The 12,199-nt window shown below is 37.6% G+C and overlaps 1 protein-coding gene and 1 long non-coding RNA gene across 6 annotated transcripts in view; one reads left to right on the top strand and one right to left on the bottom strand.

The window, feature by feature from the left end:
* The window catches only part of LOC308593205, a 751,641-nt gene that overhangs the window by 580,057 nt on the left and 159,385 nt on the right, over positions 1 to 12,199 (bottom strand). The gene's annotated exons all lie outside the window — the stretch shown is intronic.
* ASAP1 (ArfGAP with SH3 domain, ankyrin repeat and PH domain 1) overlaps positions 1 to 12,199 on the top strand; it is a 142,112-nt gene that overhangs the window by 74,633 nt on the left and 55,280 nt on the right. For all 4 annotated transcript variants that reach the window (XM_081204431.1, XM_081204428.1, XM_081204429.1 and 1 more), the window contains 7 exons: positions 3,790 to 3,862; positions 5,897 to 6,042; positions 7,791 to 7,865; positions 8,207 to 8,256; positions 10,258 to 10,387; positions 10,932 to 11,017; positions 12,096 to 12,171. In XM_081204431.1, the coding sequence (XP_081060557.1) occupies positions 3,790 to 3,862; positions 5,897 to 6,042; positions 7,791 to 7,865; positions 8,207 to 8,256; positions 10,258 to 10,387; positions 10,932 to 11,017; positions 12,096 to 12,171 (636 nt within the window). The remainder of the gene's footprint in view (positions 1 to 3,789; positions 3,863 to 5,896; positions 6,043 to 7,790; positions 7,866 to 8,206; positions 8,257 to 10,257; positions 10,388 to 10,931; positions 11,018 to 12,095; positions 12,172 to 12,199) is intronic.

Below are 12,199 nucleotides of genomic sequence, written 5' to 3'. Positions count from 1 at the left end.
CCTGTGAATGGACTGTGTGCTGGTCTACGCAGCTCATGTAGTTCCTGTTTCATTTCTCCTTTGCTAGAGTGGGGAAGCAAGCAGTGAAGTGGCTGGCTAAGTGTTGGATGTGAACCACCGCTTGTGCTCCCCCCCACCAACCACACTGTGAGGGGTAAGCAGAGAACAAACTTTAGCTGCTCTGTGCTAGGTAGCTGATGTTTAGAAATACGTATTAAACCAGGGTTTAGTAATTTCTATGTGAGCAGTGCAAAACCTTAGCCCTGAGATAAAAGGGGAGGATTAATTCCACTTGCTGCTTCTATCTGGCCATTAACTCCATCTTCTTATTCTCTTTGGCTCTATGCTGTGTTCAGTTTGCTAGATAAGGTTGTAACTAAGAAAAGTGATGCTTTGTTCTAGAGCAAAGGAAATCAGCTGTTCTTGCAGAGACAGTGGTAATCATGTATTTAAAATCAGTGGTTTGGGGAAAATAAAACTTTTAATTACTAAGTACTCTGCTATTACAGAAAATGTGGTTGATGCAAGTTAAAGGGAGACTAATCCATCAAATTCTGTTTCATATTTTGCTGAGGTACTTGTGAGTTTGAGATGTAGAGATTGTCACCTGAGCGCCTGATGTCATTTGACACACATATATTGGCTTGTATTCAGTGTTAGTCATTCTCGGAATAAACCCATACATATTAATGGACATGACCAACTTTGGTCCATTAGATTTAATATGTCTACTCTGAGTAAAATATAGGTGGATAAAGCGCAATCTCTATGCCACTTCTGCACTGTTCATCCATAATCCTCTTCCATCACAGTTCTGTATTTTTCATGTGGATTAAAAAAAGGAAAGAAAATTTGTATTTATATACATACTTTAATATTTATTTTATAATGCATTTCCCCTCTAAATAAGCATTCAAAAAGTATTTATACAGTTCCTGAGCTAAGAACTGTCAGAACATTTGAGAAGCGTAAGAGCTGGTGGATGGATACACACATTGGTTAGAAGGGGCAGATCAGGTCAGCTTTTTATCAGAATTCACAAATATCAAATTCCTCAAACATCCCTAGCCTACTTTAGTCACACAGTACAATCTGTGCTAACCCTTACAACGATGTATAATGGGATTATCTTCCACAGGAATGGTATCTCCTCATGTGGTGAACAGGAAAAAAATTATTTGCTGTATACCAGCTGAGACACAACTCTCTATAAAAAGGAAAATGTGCTTCAAAAAGAAATCAAAGCTTCCTTCTGGGTCCTGGAAATCCCCCTATGTTGTCAGTTTAACAAACCTCATTGCTAAATCAGTTGTTTCAGGCATCTTGTAGAGCCATCTTTTTTTTACCCAGGCTCTCCCTGACCCATAAAGTCAGGCTCTGTTTTTATTTGTTTGAATGCCTGTTTTTTATGTACTTTTAGACAACTGGTTTTTACATTACATTATTATTTTTTAAAGAAATAAAAATCACTAACAAGGAAAGTTTTCAGTTTTTCTTGTGGAAATGATGTATTCAGGCTTTTTTTTTTTTTTAGTTTAGTTTATTTTCCCGCCAGTTCACAGGTTTATTGTTCTAGCCAAAGGCCATGACAATCTTGTAGCAATAATATCAATAAAATAACACAGAAAAGAGAGTCAGAGTTGGTTTAAATGGTGGTATGACTGATGCTTTTAAAATGTTCTAAGGAGTGAAACCGAGTTGCATTCTGGCTCCCACTCCTTTTAACTTTTATATTGATGATTTGGTGCCAATGCAAACTCCCCCTCCCTAGTAATTAGGAACAGAAAGATCTTAATTTAGATCTATGCAAATAATGTAGTGCACCTCTCTCTTTCCCAGGTGGGCCTCAAAAATCTCTTGGAAGTTTAATTTAAAATGCAATACAGTGGTACCTTGGTTTACAACCAAAATCCGTTCCGGAGGTCCGGTTGTAAACCAAAACAGGTTGTAACCCAAGTCAAGCTTCCGCCAATGGGGCCTCCCCCCAAAAATTGGTTGTAATCCAAAAAAAGGGACACACACTTCCGGGTTTGATGTGGTTGTAATCCAAAACGGTTGCAAACCAAGGTACCACTGTACATTTCGCTGCACAGCAGTTTGCATATTGAAAACCACATTTTGGGGTGCATGGTGAGTGCAAAGCAAAATGGTTACATGAACTCACAGCTCTCATCTAAGCCTCCAGAAAATCCCTACATGTTTCTCTTTCCCCTCCATACCAACCCAAGAATTACATGGCCACCAGAATAGGGATTGCCCAAGATCGAGTGTTGACCTTTTTCAGACCAAAGGACCCCTTGCAGGTGGTAATGACAAGCAATCTCTCTCCTCTGTCTGTCTGTCTCCCTCTCTCTCTGTTGTCGGTATTTCAGACTTAAACTCAATAAAGAAATATGTGAAAGAAGGAAGGAAAACAAATTTTGGCAATTTTCATTAGTATATTTTAGTTTTTCTTCCTGAGGGAGGGCAGACGGATAATTTCAGGCACCTTTTCTAAATCTAATTACTGATATGGTTAATTCTGATTGTAATTGTTTTGTATTTTTAATATATAATTTTAGCAGTGTGTGTGTTTTTACAGTGCCCTGGGATCTTTCAGCAAACAAACAAACAAGTTGGCAAACCTCATTTAATTTCCATTCTATAAGTATTAAGTGCACAATCATAATCCATATCTATGGTCAGTAACATTCAGCCACCATTAATTAAGATGCCTTTTTCATTCTTGGTTACTTTTACCACTGGTAGAAATGAACTGAAAGTGTTAAGTCACTTCACCTCAGACACCAGACACCCAGCAGATGGTAACATTTGTGAATTGTTGTTGATCTGAGCAGGATTAGTTTGGTGACCTGGGGTGAAAGGCTGTCTATCCCATTACTATATCCTAAGACATCAGATACCCTATTTTGTTTCAAGAACCAGCAAAAATGGAAGAATCATAGAGAGAAACCAAAGCTATTTTGATAAATACCTGTTCTATATTATTTTGTATGCATTGATATTCTTCCATAAATAATGATAATTCTTCTTTCTGTCTTGCATGCTGCTAAATTGTGATTTTAAAAACAGATTTTTTTTATCATTCATAGGGCTTTACAAAATAGATGCCATGATTTATTTGCCACTTAATATTTTAAAACTTATTGTATGTACATTTTTTCTAGTACGTTTTGGAATTTAGTGTTTTATATTTGTTTATCCTATGCTAAAGCTGCACATTTCTCCCAAGCACATTTACTATGGTGTAAATCCCACTGAACACAGTGGTGTTTACTTCCAGGTAGACATGCCTAGTATTCTGTGGGATGAAATCAAGAAGAAAAATATTTATGTATGACCTGACCTTTACGTTTGTTTTGCTTGTTACTCTGCTTTTGTAAAGCTACCTTTTAGTAGGGGAAGTCCGAGAAATGCATGACACTTAAAATATGACACTTAAATCTGTGGAATTTCAACTGAGATAATAGTGAAACTACTATAAACTTCAGTATATTTGTTTGATTTCAAGCTGACCATATAGCACTACCCCCTAGGTTTGCCAAACTATTTTCAAGATGCTTTTTGCCTCAGGAGCACTTTAGTTCAGAGTTCTTTAATTGACTTGAAGTGACTGAGTGACTGAAGACCTCCCTAGAGGGTAATAACAATGCCTCTACTGTACAGTGCTGGCAGCTCCTGACATTATTCGGTATTTGCTTACAAGAGCCTCATGTTCAGGTTTTCAGATGTACAATTCAAAATAGAAGTAGCTTGCCTTTGACACAGTCTTTCTTTTTCTGTCCCTAGGCGTTAGATCAGGACCGAACTGCACTACAAAAAGTTAAAAAATCTGTAAAATCTATATATAATTCTGGGCAAGGTAAGCTTCATTTTTCTTAATCATAATAAAGAGTTACTCAGTAGTGTTAATATTTCTTGCCATTTTACTCTTTTTAAGATTCAAGAAATGGCTGTCAAATACCTATGGATAAAATCCAGTTAAAAGGCACTAGCAATTTAAAGGAGCTTTATATATATTTTCTGAACTAGAGTTTACCAGTTCCATTTATCACAGCTTTAATTGTTTTGCAGGTATATTGGTATATGCACATTGGTGTATATAATTTTTTGTGAGATTTCAAAAAACACCCCCCCCCCAAAAAAAAAACCCAACAACAGCATAATCTGTTGCTCAGAACAATATTTGGCTGTCAAAACAAACACAATGTCATAAAGATTATTCTGTTCAAAAAGAAGTGTTTCTTCTTGGCTGTATTGATATTTCTTAGTTCATTGGCGGACTGTTGAGTTTTGTATTCTGAGAGTACTTTTACTTTCTGTACTCATGATTTTAGACTACCACCACTTCCTGTCTGTCCCCCCCCCCGTACTTTTTCCTGTCCTAAAAAATGCCTGTGAATGAGGCGAGTGTGATTCAAGATTCCATTAATCAGTTAAGCGTTATTTATTTTGACTAGGTCCTTGTCAGTGCAAAGTGAACGGGAAATAGATGACTTTCCTAGAATATATTTAATAAAAGTATGACCTGCAAAGAAAATAACTGCTAAATGAAGTGTTTAAATCAAGTGGTCTCTTTTAAACGTAATGTTTGCCTATTCCATCTTCACATATTTTGGTCTATAACAGGGGTCAGTAAACTTACCGCGCCTCGGGCCGGTGTCCCCGCGTGGAGGGCGGGGGAGTGCGTGCCCATACAGGTGCGCACATGCTATTTCCGGTGCACTTCCGGGTTGGAGAAGCACCGAAAATAGCTTGTGCGCATGTGCACGGGCCTCCTCTGACCCAGATGTGCACCGGAAGTAATGTTTGCGCATGCGCACAAGCTATTTTCGGTGCTCCTCCAACCCGGAAGTGGGCAGCCACGCAGCGCCAGTAGGAGCGGGCAGCGGGGGTCGCCACGGGCCGGATAAACGAGTCCCTCGGGCCTTATCCGACCCGCAGCCCTTAGTCTGGGGACCCCTTGTCTATAGTCATCTTAAAAAAGAAAGAAAGAAAGTTCACAACATTCTGATGTGTCTCAGTTGCTGTTCCTTTTCCTCATGGCTCAGAATTTTAATGAGCAAAGTGAGCGTGTGTATTTGGAACACCAGAAATTAAAATTAAAAATTAAATACTATAAGAACTACAAGAGTGGGGCAATATGTGTACATCCCACCAAGCTCACCCTTTTTTCTCTGATAAGTAATGGTGCTGCCACTATGACACACTTGTGTCATTATCAGTATGTTAAGAGCTTAAAGAAGTGCCTACCCATCACTGTGTGATACGGTTTAATTGCCACTTACGACAGTCCAAAGGCGGATTTGATTGGTGTTTTTGTGTTTATGTTTTGTATCTTAAAGTCATGCTGTCAACTGTTCCAGGCATAGCCAAGAAGCTCACCACTCTTCCTGTTAACCATCAGTCACTGGCCACAAATACCAAACTTCCGCCACATTCTGTAAAGCCATTTAGCCACAGGGGGATGTTCACATTTTTATTGTGGTATCAAAACACAGTAGATGCAGACATCTTTGGATGACCTGACTACATAAATACACTGTGATGCTTAGTCCAGTCACTTTAAAACCATTATGACGAGCAATTCCTGTGGTTGTAGCAGTGGTGTGGCTTATACACGAAATTGTTACTTCTTAGCCATTTTTCAAATTCTTGTTCTAAAATTACGTAGGTGAACACTAGCACTTGTTTCAGGACCAAAGGACTGACTAACAGGAAAATAAGCATCTCTCTCACTGAAATATTATTCAGAGTGGTAATCTTGCTATCAAAACTTTAATAATGCTACAAGCAAGAGGCCAATTTAAAGTTGTGCTTCTTAATACTATTGTTAGTATTAATATTGTTTCTCATTCGTAGGAAAAAAATACATTTCTATATTTTTCCCTCTCAGAACATGTCCAAAATGAAGAGAACTATGCACAAGTACTAGATAAATTTGGGAGTAATTTCTTAAGTAGAGATAATCCAGATCTGGGCACTGCTTTTGTAAAGTTTTCTACATTGACTAAGGAATTATCAACACTCCTGAAAAATCTGGTAAGAAGTTTCTAATGTTTTGTTCCTTCATAATATTTACATTTTAAACAAGTATTTGCTTTGCTTTCATTTATGTAACAAATTGTCCGCTCTAGAAAAACTTTTCAAATTTTCTGTAGGCAGCAGCATGTGTTTGGTTCTAGCTGCAGATAAAGACAGGGAGAATATCTCATTTAATCAATACTATACCATATTTTTGAATTATGGTGAATTATGGTGCTGGAGGAGACTCTTGAGAGTCCCATGGACTGCAAGAAGATCAAACCTATCCATTCTGAAGGAAATCAGCCCTGAGTGCTCACTGGAAGGACAGATCCTGAAACCAAGGCTCCAAGACTTTGGCCACCTCATGAGAAGAGAAGACTCCCTGGAAAAGACCCTGATGTTGGGAAAGATGGAGGGCACAAGGAGAAGGGACGACAGAGGACGAGATGGTTGGACAGTGTTCTTGAAGCCACCAACATGAGTCTGACCAAACTGTGGGAGGCAGTGGAAGACAGGAGTGCCTGGCGTGCTCTGGTCCATGGGGTCATGAAGAGTCGGACACGACTAAATGACTAAACAACAACAGCAACACACCATATTTTTAGGCGTGAGATTTTCCTAGCTCTGCAAATGACAAGGAATGTTTTAAACGTGTGCTGCAGGGGTGGCATTCAATGCAGTCTGTGCTTGAATGGAACAGTAAAGGAGCTACTTAATTAAACCATTAAAAGCTCATAGACCAATACAATTATGATCATTGTATGTTTCTGATTTATTCAAACTGCTTTGTGACACTAAAGAAATGGTCAGAAACCTTAAAAGGTCTTACTTCATTTTTTGTGCTTTTTAAAAACACATTTAACAGGGAATTATTTACAATATTTGAGTGGATTGTGATGATTGCTCATAGAACAGAGCTCGGCTGCCTCCTCTCCACCCCCAAAAAAGCTGTTCCTGATTGTTGGATAAATGTTTGAGAATCGCACGGGCTATTGAATAGAAGCTGTGGCTAGAGTGTAGAGTTGACAGAAATCATGGACATTCCTATGGTTCTAGTGTAGCCTTTCAGGCCTTTCCCATGGGTAGGATGAGCATTACTCCCAGGAAGGGAAGAAGGAGCCAAAAAGACACCGAGGGTAAAGCCCATTGTATATGATTTTTAATGGTCACCTCAGTATGCTATTTTTTTGGAGCGTATTGCAGAATAGAGAGCTGAAGGGTGTCTTGTGTTTTGTTTCTCTTTTTTTGTCTTTGCAAAGCTTAGATCTGTTTACACTTTACTCTCCTAATGAGAGAACAATATGGTTTATGCTTCATCATTAGCCAAGCCTCAGGCTTATGTGCTTTATGACTCTTCTTCAAGAATAACCTTTAAATAGATATATTTGGATGGCACCTGACATTCCTTCCAACCCCCAGTGTAAAAAGAGAACCTGTTCTTCCTCTAAAAAGGAAAACTTTCTTGTTCTAAAAGAGAGAGAGAGAGAGCTGTAAAGCTCAAAACACTTTGAGCCATTTTCAAGAACAAAACTGACTTTTTACAAAGCTGTTGGAATTTTTTCCTGGTTTCATGAATTGGTATAGTTTCCCTTTGAAGACCCTCATGATATGAAGCTTGATAAAGGGCTTATTTCACACAACAATCTAAATTTTTGCGATAGGTGTAAATGCCACATTAGTAGAAACAAGACATTAATGGATATTTGTAGCTCACCTTAAGCTCATACTTTTAAAAATTGAATAACACTGCTTTTTCTTCGTAGCTTCAAGGCTTGAGCCACAATGTCATCTTCACATTGGATTCCCTCTTAAAAGGAGATTTGAAAGGTGTCAAAGGGGTAAGTTTTTTGCTTGAGAACTATAATAGTATTGCTGACTTGGTTGCATGGGCTTTTGCTGCTTTCCCATCAGTGTTCTTGTGGTGACATCATATCTGCATAAAATTCTGTAGAATCAGCTGTAATTGCATGCTTTACATTTCATGCTCCTTCTTCGAAGCTTGAGATATATGTGCCTTAAGATCCATGGGAAAGAAATTCTTAAAGTTATAAAAAGAGAAGCCTTTCTTTCTTTCTTTTTTAAAAAAGTAAATTATAATCTTGAAAGAATATCTTAAGCATATACATTTTAACATAGCAGTGTCATAAACTTATTTTAAGTGCATTTTCTCTTTCCTAAGGATCTTAAAAAGCCTTTTGACAAAGCCTGGAAGGATTATGAGACCAAATTGTAAGTATTGTTCACTCTGGGTAAACATTTGACCAGCTTTAAGTGTGTGACCTAATCATTTCTTTCAAGCCTTGAGCTTTTCTGGGGATGTCTGTCACTTTCTTCAGTGTCAATGGATGATATGGAATTATTTAATAGGCACATAGTAAACTTACGCATTTCAGTGATGCTCAGGAATATGTTCTTGTGGATTGACAAACCTGGTTTAGTATAGTTTATTCCTCATTTAGTGAATATGCATGCGATAACAAATATTACAAGATACCACTGGCCTCATTCACACTATGGCTTAGCATTATGTGTGTGCCACACCTCTCTTCTTGTAGTGTAAGCATAAGGAAATGGGATGAATTTGCTTCTGCTTTCAGCTTACAATGATTTGTTATGCCTGAATCAGGAAAACTGCACTTTAAGCTATGGCTTGTCCATACCAGCAAGGTTTCTAAACTATCATTTGAAGCTGGCTTATTCAGGCAAGCCTTAGTTAAAGCTTTGGTTCATACATAAAGACAAACCGCAGTTATTTGAAAAAGGAGGGATGTTCTTCCTTCCTTCCTTTTTCATTCATTTTGCTGCACTGGAGTAGTGTGGAGAATTTCCTAAACATGAGATTCATTCAGATAGCATTATGTCAGAATTCAGCCACTGAATTCTGAAAGTGCCTTTTTTATGGGGTCCATTTGTTAGCAAGGACAGGAGTGATACCTTACCCCCTATCCCAGTAGGAATAGGGTCAAGCAGAGCACCCACTGGCAATTTGGTAGAAATGCAGTCCTCTCCAAACACAACTTCAAGCGATCCTTGGTGGGAAATACCATTGTCACTTTCATTGAATGTTGAATTCAGACTAGGGACACCCAAACTCAAAATTCTTGTTCGGTTACAATATTGCTTAGATGATGCTGGGCCAGTCACACACACTCAAGCCATCATATTTCACAGGATTATTGTGTTGATTTGTGATTTTCTTTGGAGGGGGGAATTACATATGGTGTCAACTCTTTATGGGAAAATAAATATGTAATCAAATAATTCTTTTTTTTTAAAAAATTGACTGTTTCCAACAATAGATATATAATTTTATTTGTAATTAGCATAATTGTTAATAGATATTTCATGCCCAACACTACTGCCTGAAAAGATTACTATGGAAGATTATGGTCAGGAACTTTGTATAACACAGTTTCATTTGGTTTTGGTGGATTTCAGTTGTACTCCAATATATGTTTTGTGCATTTGCTTTGTGTATTTGTAATACTTGGAGAAGAAATGATACAGCAGCAACCTCTAGTTCTGAGGAACAATTCATAAATTTGTAAAAGTAGCAGCTGATCTAACAACTTACACTTGAAGGAATTCAGCAATGCAGAGACTTGTAGGTCTTTGATAGACTTTGGTGAGTTGCTGGCTGCATCCATACAGTATTGCTGTAAAACTGGAGAAATGGATCAATATGTTGAGCAAAATGCAATGTTTGAAACTGAGTGCTAAACGTATAAAGGTGGAATGTGGATAGAAATAAACTACAAAGAATAGCGGTAGTAGTTGTTATGGCAAAGTTTGGTTTCCGTTTTTCACTTTCTGGTTCATTCTGTATGTTCTTGTTTACTTTGGCTCCCATCCCATGACTCATGTAACAGAAATAATAATGAAGCAAAAAGAAAATGAAAAAGATGTGTTTATTAACACTTTTGAAAGGTGGAGTCATATACAGAGGTATAAGAAAATAGGATTTGCAGCCATTCAAGATCACCTCTATAATATTAGTGACAGTTGTGCTAAGTGAATTGAACACTGGTTAAATTTCCTTTCTACATGCTTCAGACAGCTGTCTGATTTATTTTTGTTTTTTTAAAGTGCAGCATGTACTTCATCCATTTTGAGCGTTAATTCCTGCCTCTCACTTTTTGAAAAAAGAAAAGAGTATTTAAAAATTGAAAGACTGTGCAGGAAAAGTAAGAAGTGACAATGTTTATTGACTGTATGCTTTTGAAATTTCAGCACAAAAATCGAAAAGGAAAAAAGAGAACATGCAAAACAGCATGGGATGATACGAACTGAGATAACTGGAGCTGAGATAGCAGAAGAAATGGAGAAAGAAAGAAGGCTATTTCAGCTCCAGATGTGTGAAGTAAGTAACAAATTGTTTGAAATGTTTTTATCCAAATTTCTACTGAAATATTCTAAAAGTCCTGTTACAAAATGTTGCTTGGTTGGAAATAGTACATTGGACAACTCAGCGGCATAGCAAATTTTCTTTTCCTATTAATCTGAATGTCACATAAAGCTTCATCTAGCCAATTCCATTTTTGACTTTCAGGGCTAATTCAGACTTAAGGCACTATTCAGTTTTAAGAATGGGTTAGAAATTGTGGAGAGGAAAAGGGAACAAACAGCTTCAAACAATTTGGGGGTGGGGACCATCTGTTTATCATGGTGTTTGTTTTTAATTACTTCTAAATAAATTTTAAGTTTCCTATGCCATACTGATCTATTTTGTATACACTAAAATCTTAATCACTGTATTGGTGGAGTGGTTTCAGATGTCAACTGCAAGGCAACCTCCAAGATAATTGCTGAATTTGTTAAACAGATCTGAAATAGTGCTTGTATTTGAGCACAGCTGAAGCCCCAATATATAATTATCTACTGAGCTTTGGTTTTTCTTTCTACAGTATCTCATTAAGGTTAATGAAATCAAGACAAAAAAAGGTGTGGACCTTCTACAGAATCTTATTAAGTATTATCACGCACAGTGCAAGTAAGTATAATTATTTAGCTAAAACTGATCTTAATTTTCTGACTTGCTTTGGTGTTTTCTATTGCTATTTTATAGTAGATTTGCAAGATTTTATTTTTCTCCTTAATAAATAAAATTATTTCTACTGCAGTTCAATCCACCCTTTGTAATAAGTGTGCTCAGTTCTTACTATTACCACGCGGAAGTCCAAATTTTATTACCCTTTCAACTGGCATATAAATTAGTTTTAAAATTTGACCTGTCAGCAGAACATTTGGCAGCTCTGTGCATGGAATTTTTCCAGAAAGAGGGAAAGGGCAGCTTAGGAAAAATTCTGGCTTTGTAACAGGGTGTGTGTGTGTTTTAGCTCTTTTGGCATTTAGAAACCAATATTCCTTGCAACCTGACTTTCAGAAGGTTGTGAGCTGATGCATAGAACTGTCTGAGGTCTTTTCAGTGGATATTTTGCCTCAAGATTCCAGTCCTTTGACATGTGTTTACTTCCCTTCCCATGTGGTGAAGGGAACAGAGCATTGCCCGAATGCAGAAGCCCTCAAGTTCATCAGTTGATTGCTGATTTTTAAAGGGCTGAAAATTGACCAGTAGGTGAAACTATTCAGCAAGATTCAATCTTTGTTGTATTCCTGCATGAACATATTTACAGTAGGTTGTATCGAATGCTGCATATGTTCTGGTTGTGCAATGGGACTGCCCCTTTCCTCTAGAATACCTGCCTCAAAATCTTTTTTCAGAGGTTCCTCCAACCCCAGAACAGATTTTTTTTGGGGGGGGATCGAGGGGAAGACTGCAGAGGAGAGGAGGAAGTTTCCTTGTGCAAGCAGAAGTCTATGTGAGTGGAACAGCAGTGTTGAATACAGTCCAGTGGGCTCACACATCTGTTATGCTTCTTAATGACCAAAATCAGTGCATCCCTGAATAAAGTGTCTGCTTATATTTGTGAGAAGACTGTAAATGTCAAGTTCTGAAGGAATTCATTATTACAGCTAAATGATATGCAGATGGGGAGAAATGGTCAATAGACGTCAGAAGGGCAGTGGGAAAAGTACTGATTTGCTGATAATCACATTTTCCATTGTAGTTTCTTCCAAGATGGCTTGAAGACGGCTGATAAACTAAAACAATATATTGAAAAACTGGCTGCTGATTTATATAATGTAAGTCATTCATAAGACAGGAATATTG

Source organism: Podarcis bocagei (genome assembly GCF_964188305.1).
Source record: "Podarcis bocagei genome assembly, chromosome: 8".
In the NCBI taxonomy this organism is placed as follows: Eukaryota; Metazoa; Chordata; class Lepidosauria; order Squamata; family Lacertidae; genus Podarcis; species Podarcis bocagei.
The sequence above is the reverse complement of the archived record's forward strand: the minus strand, read 5'-3'. Positions and strand labels throughout refer to the sequence as shown.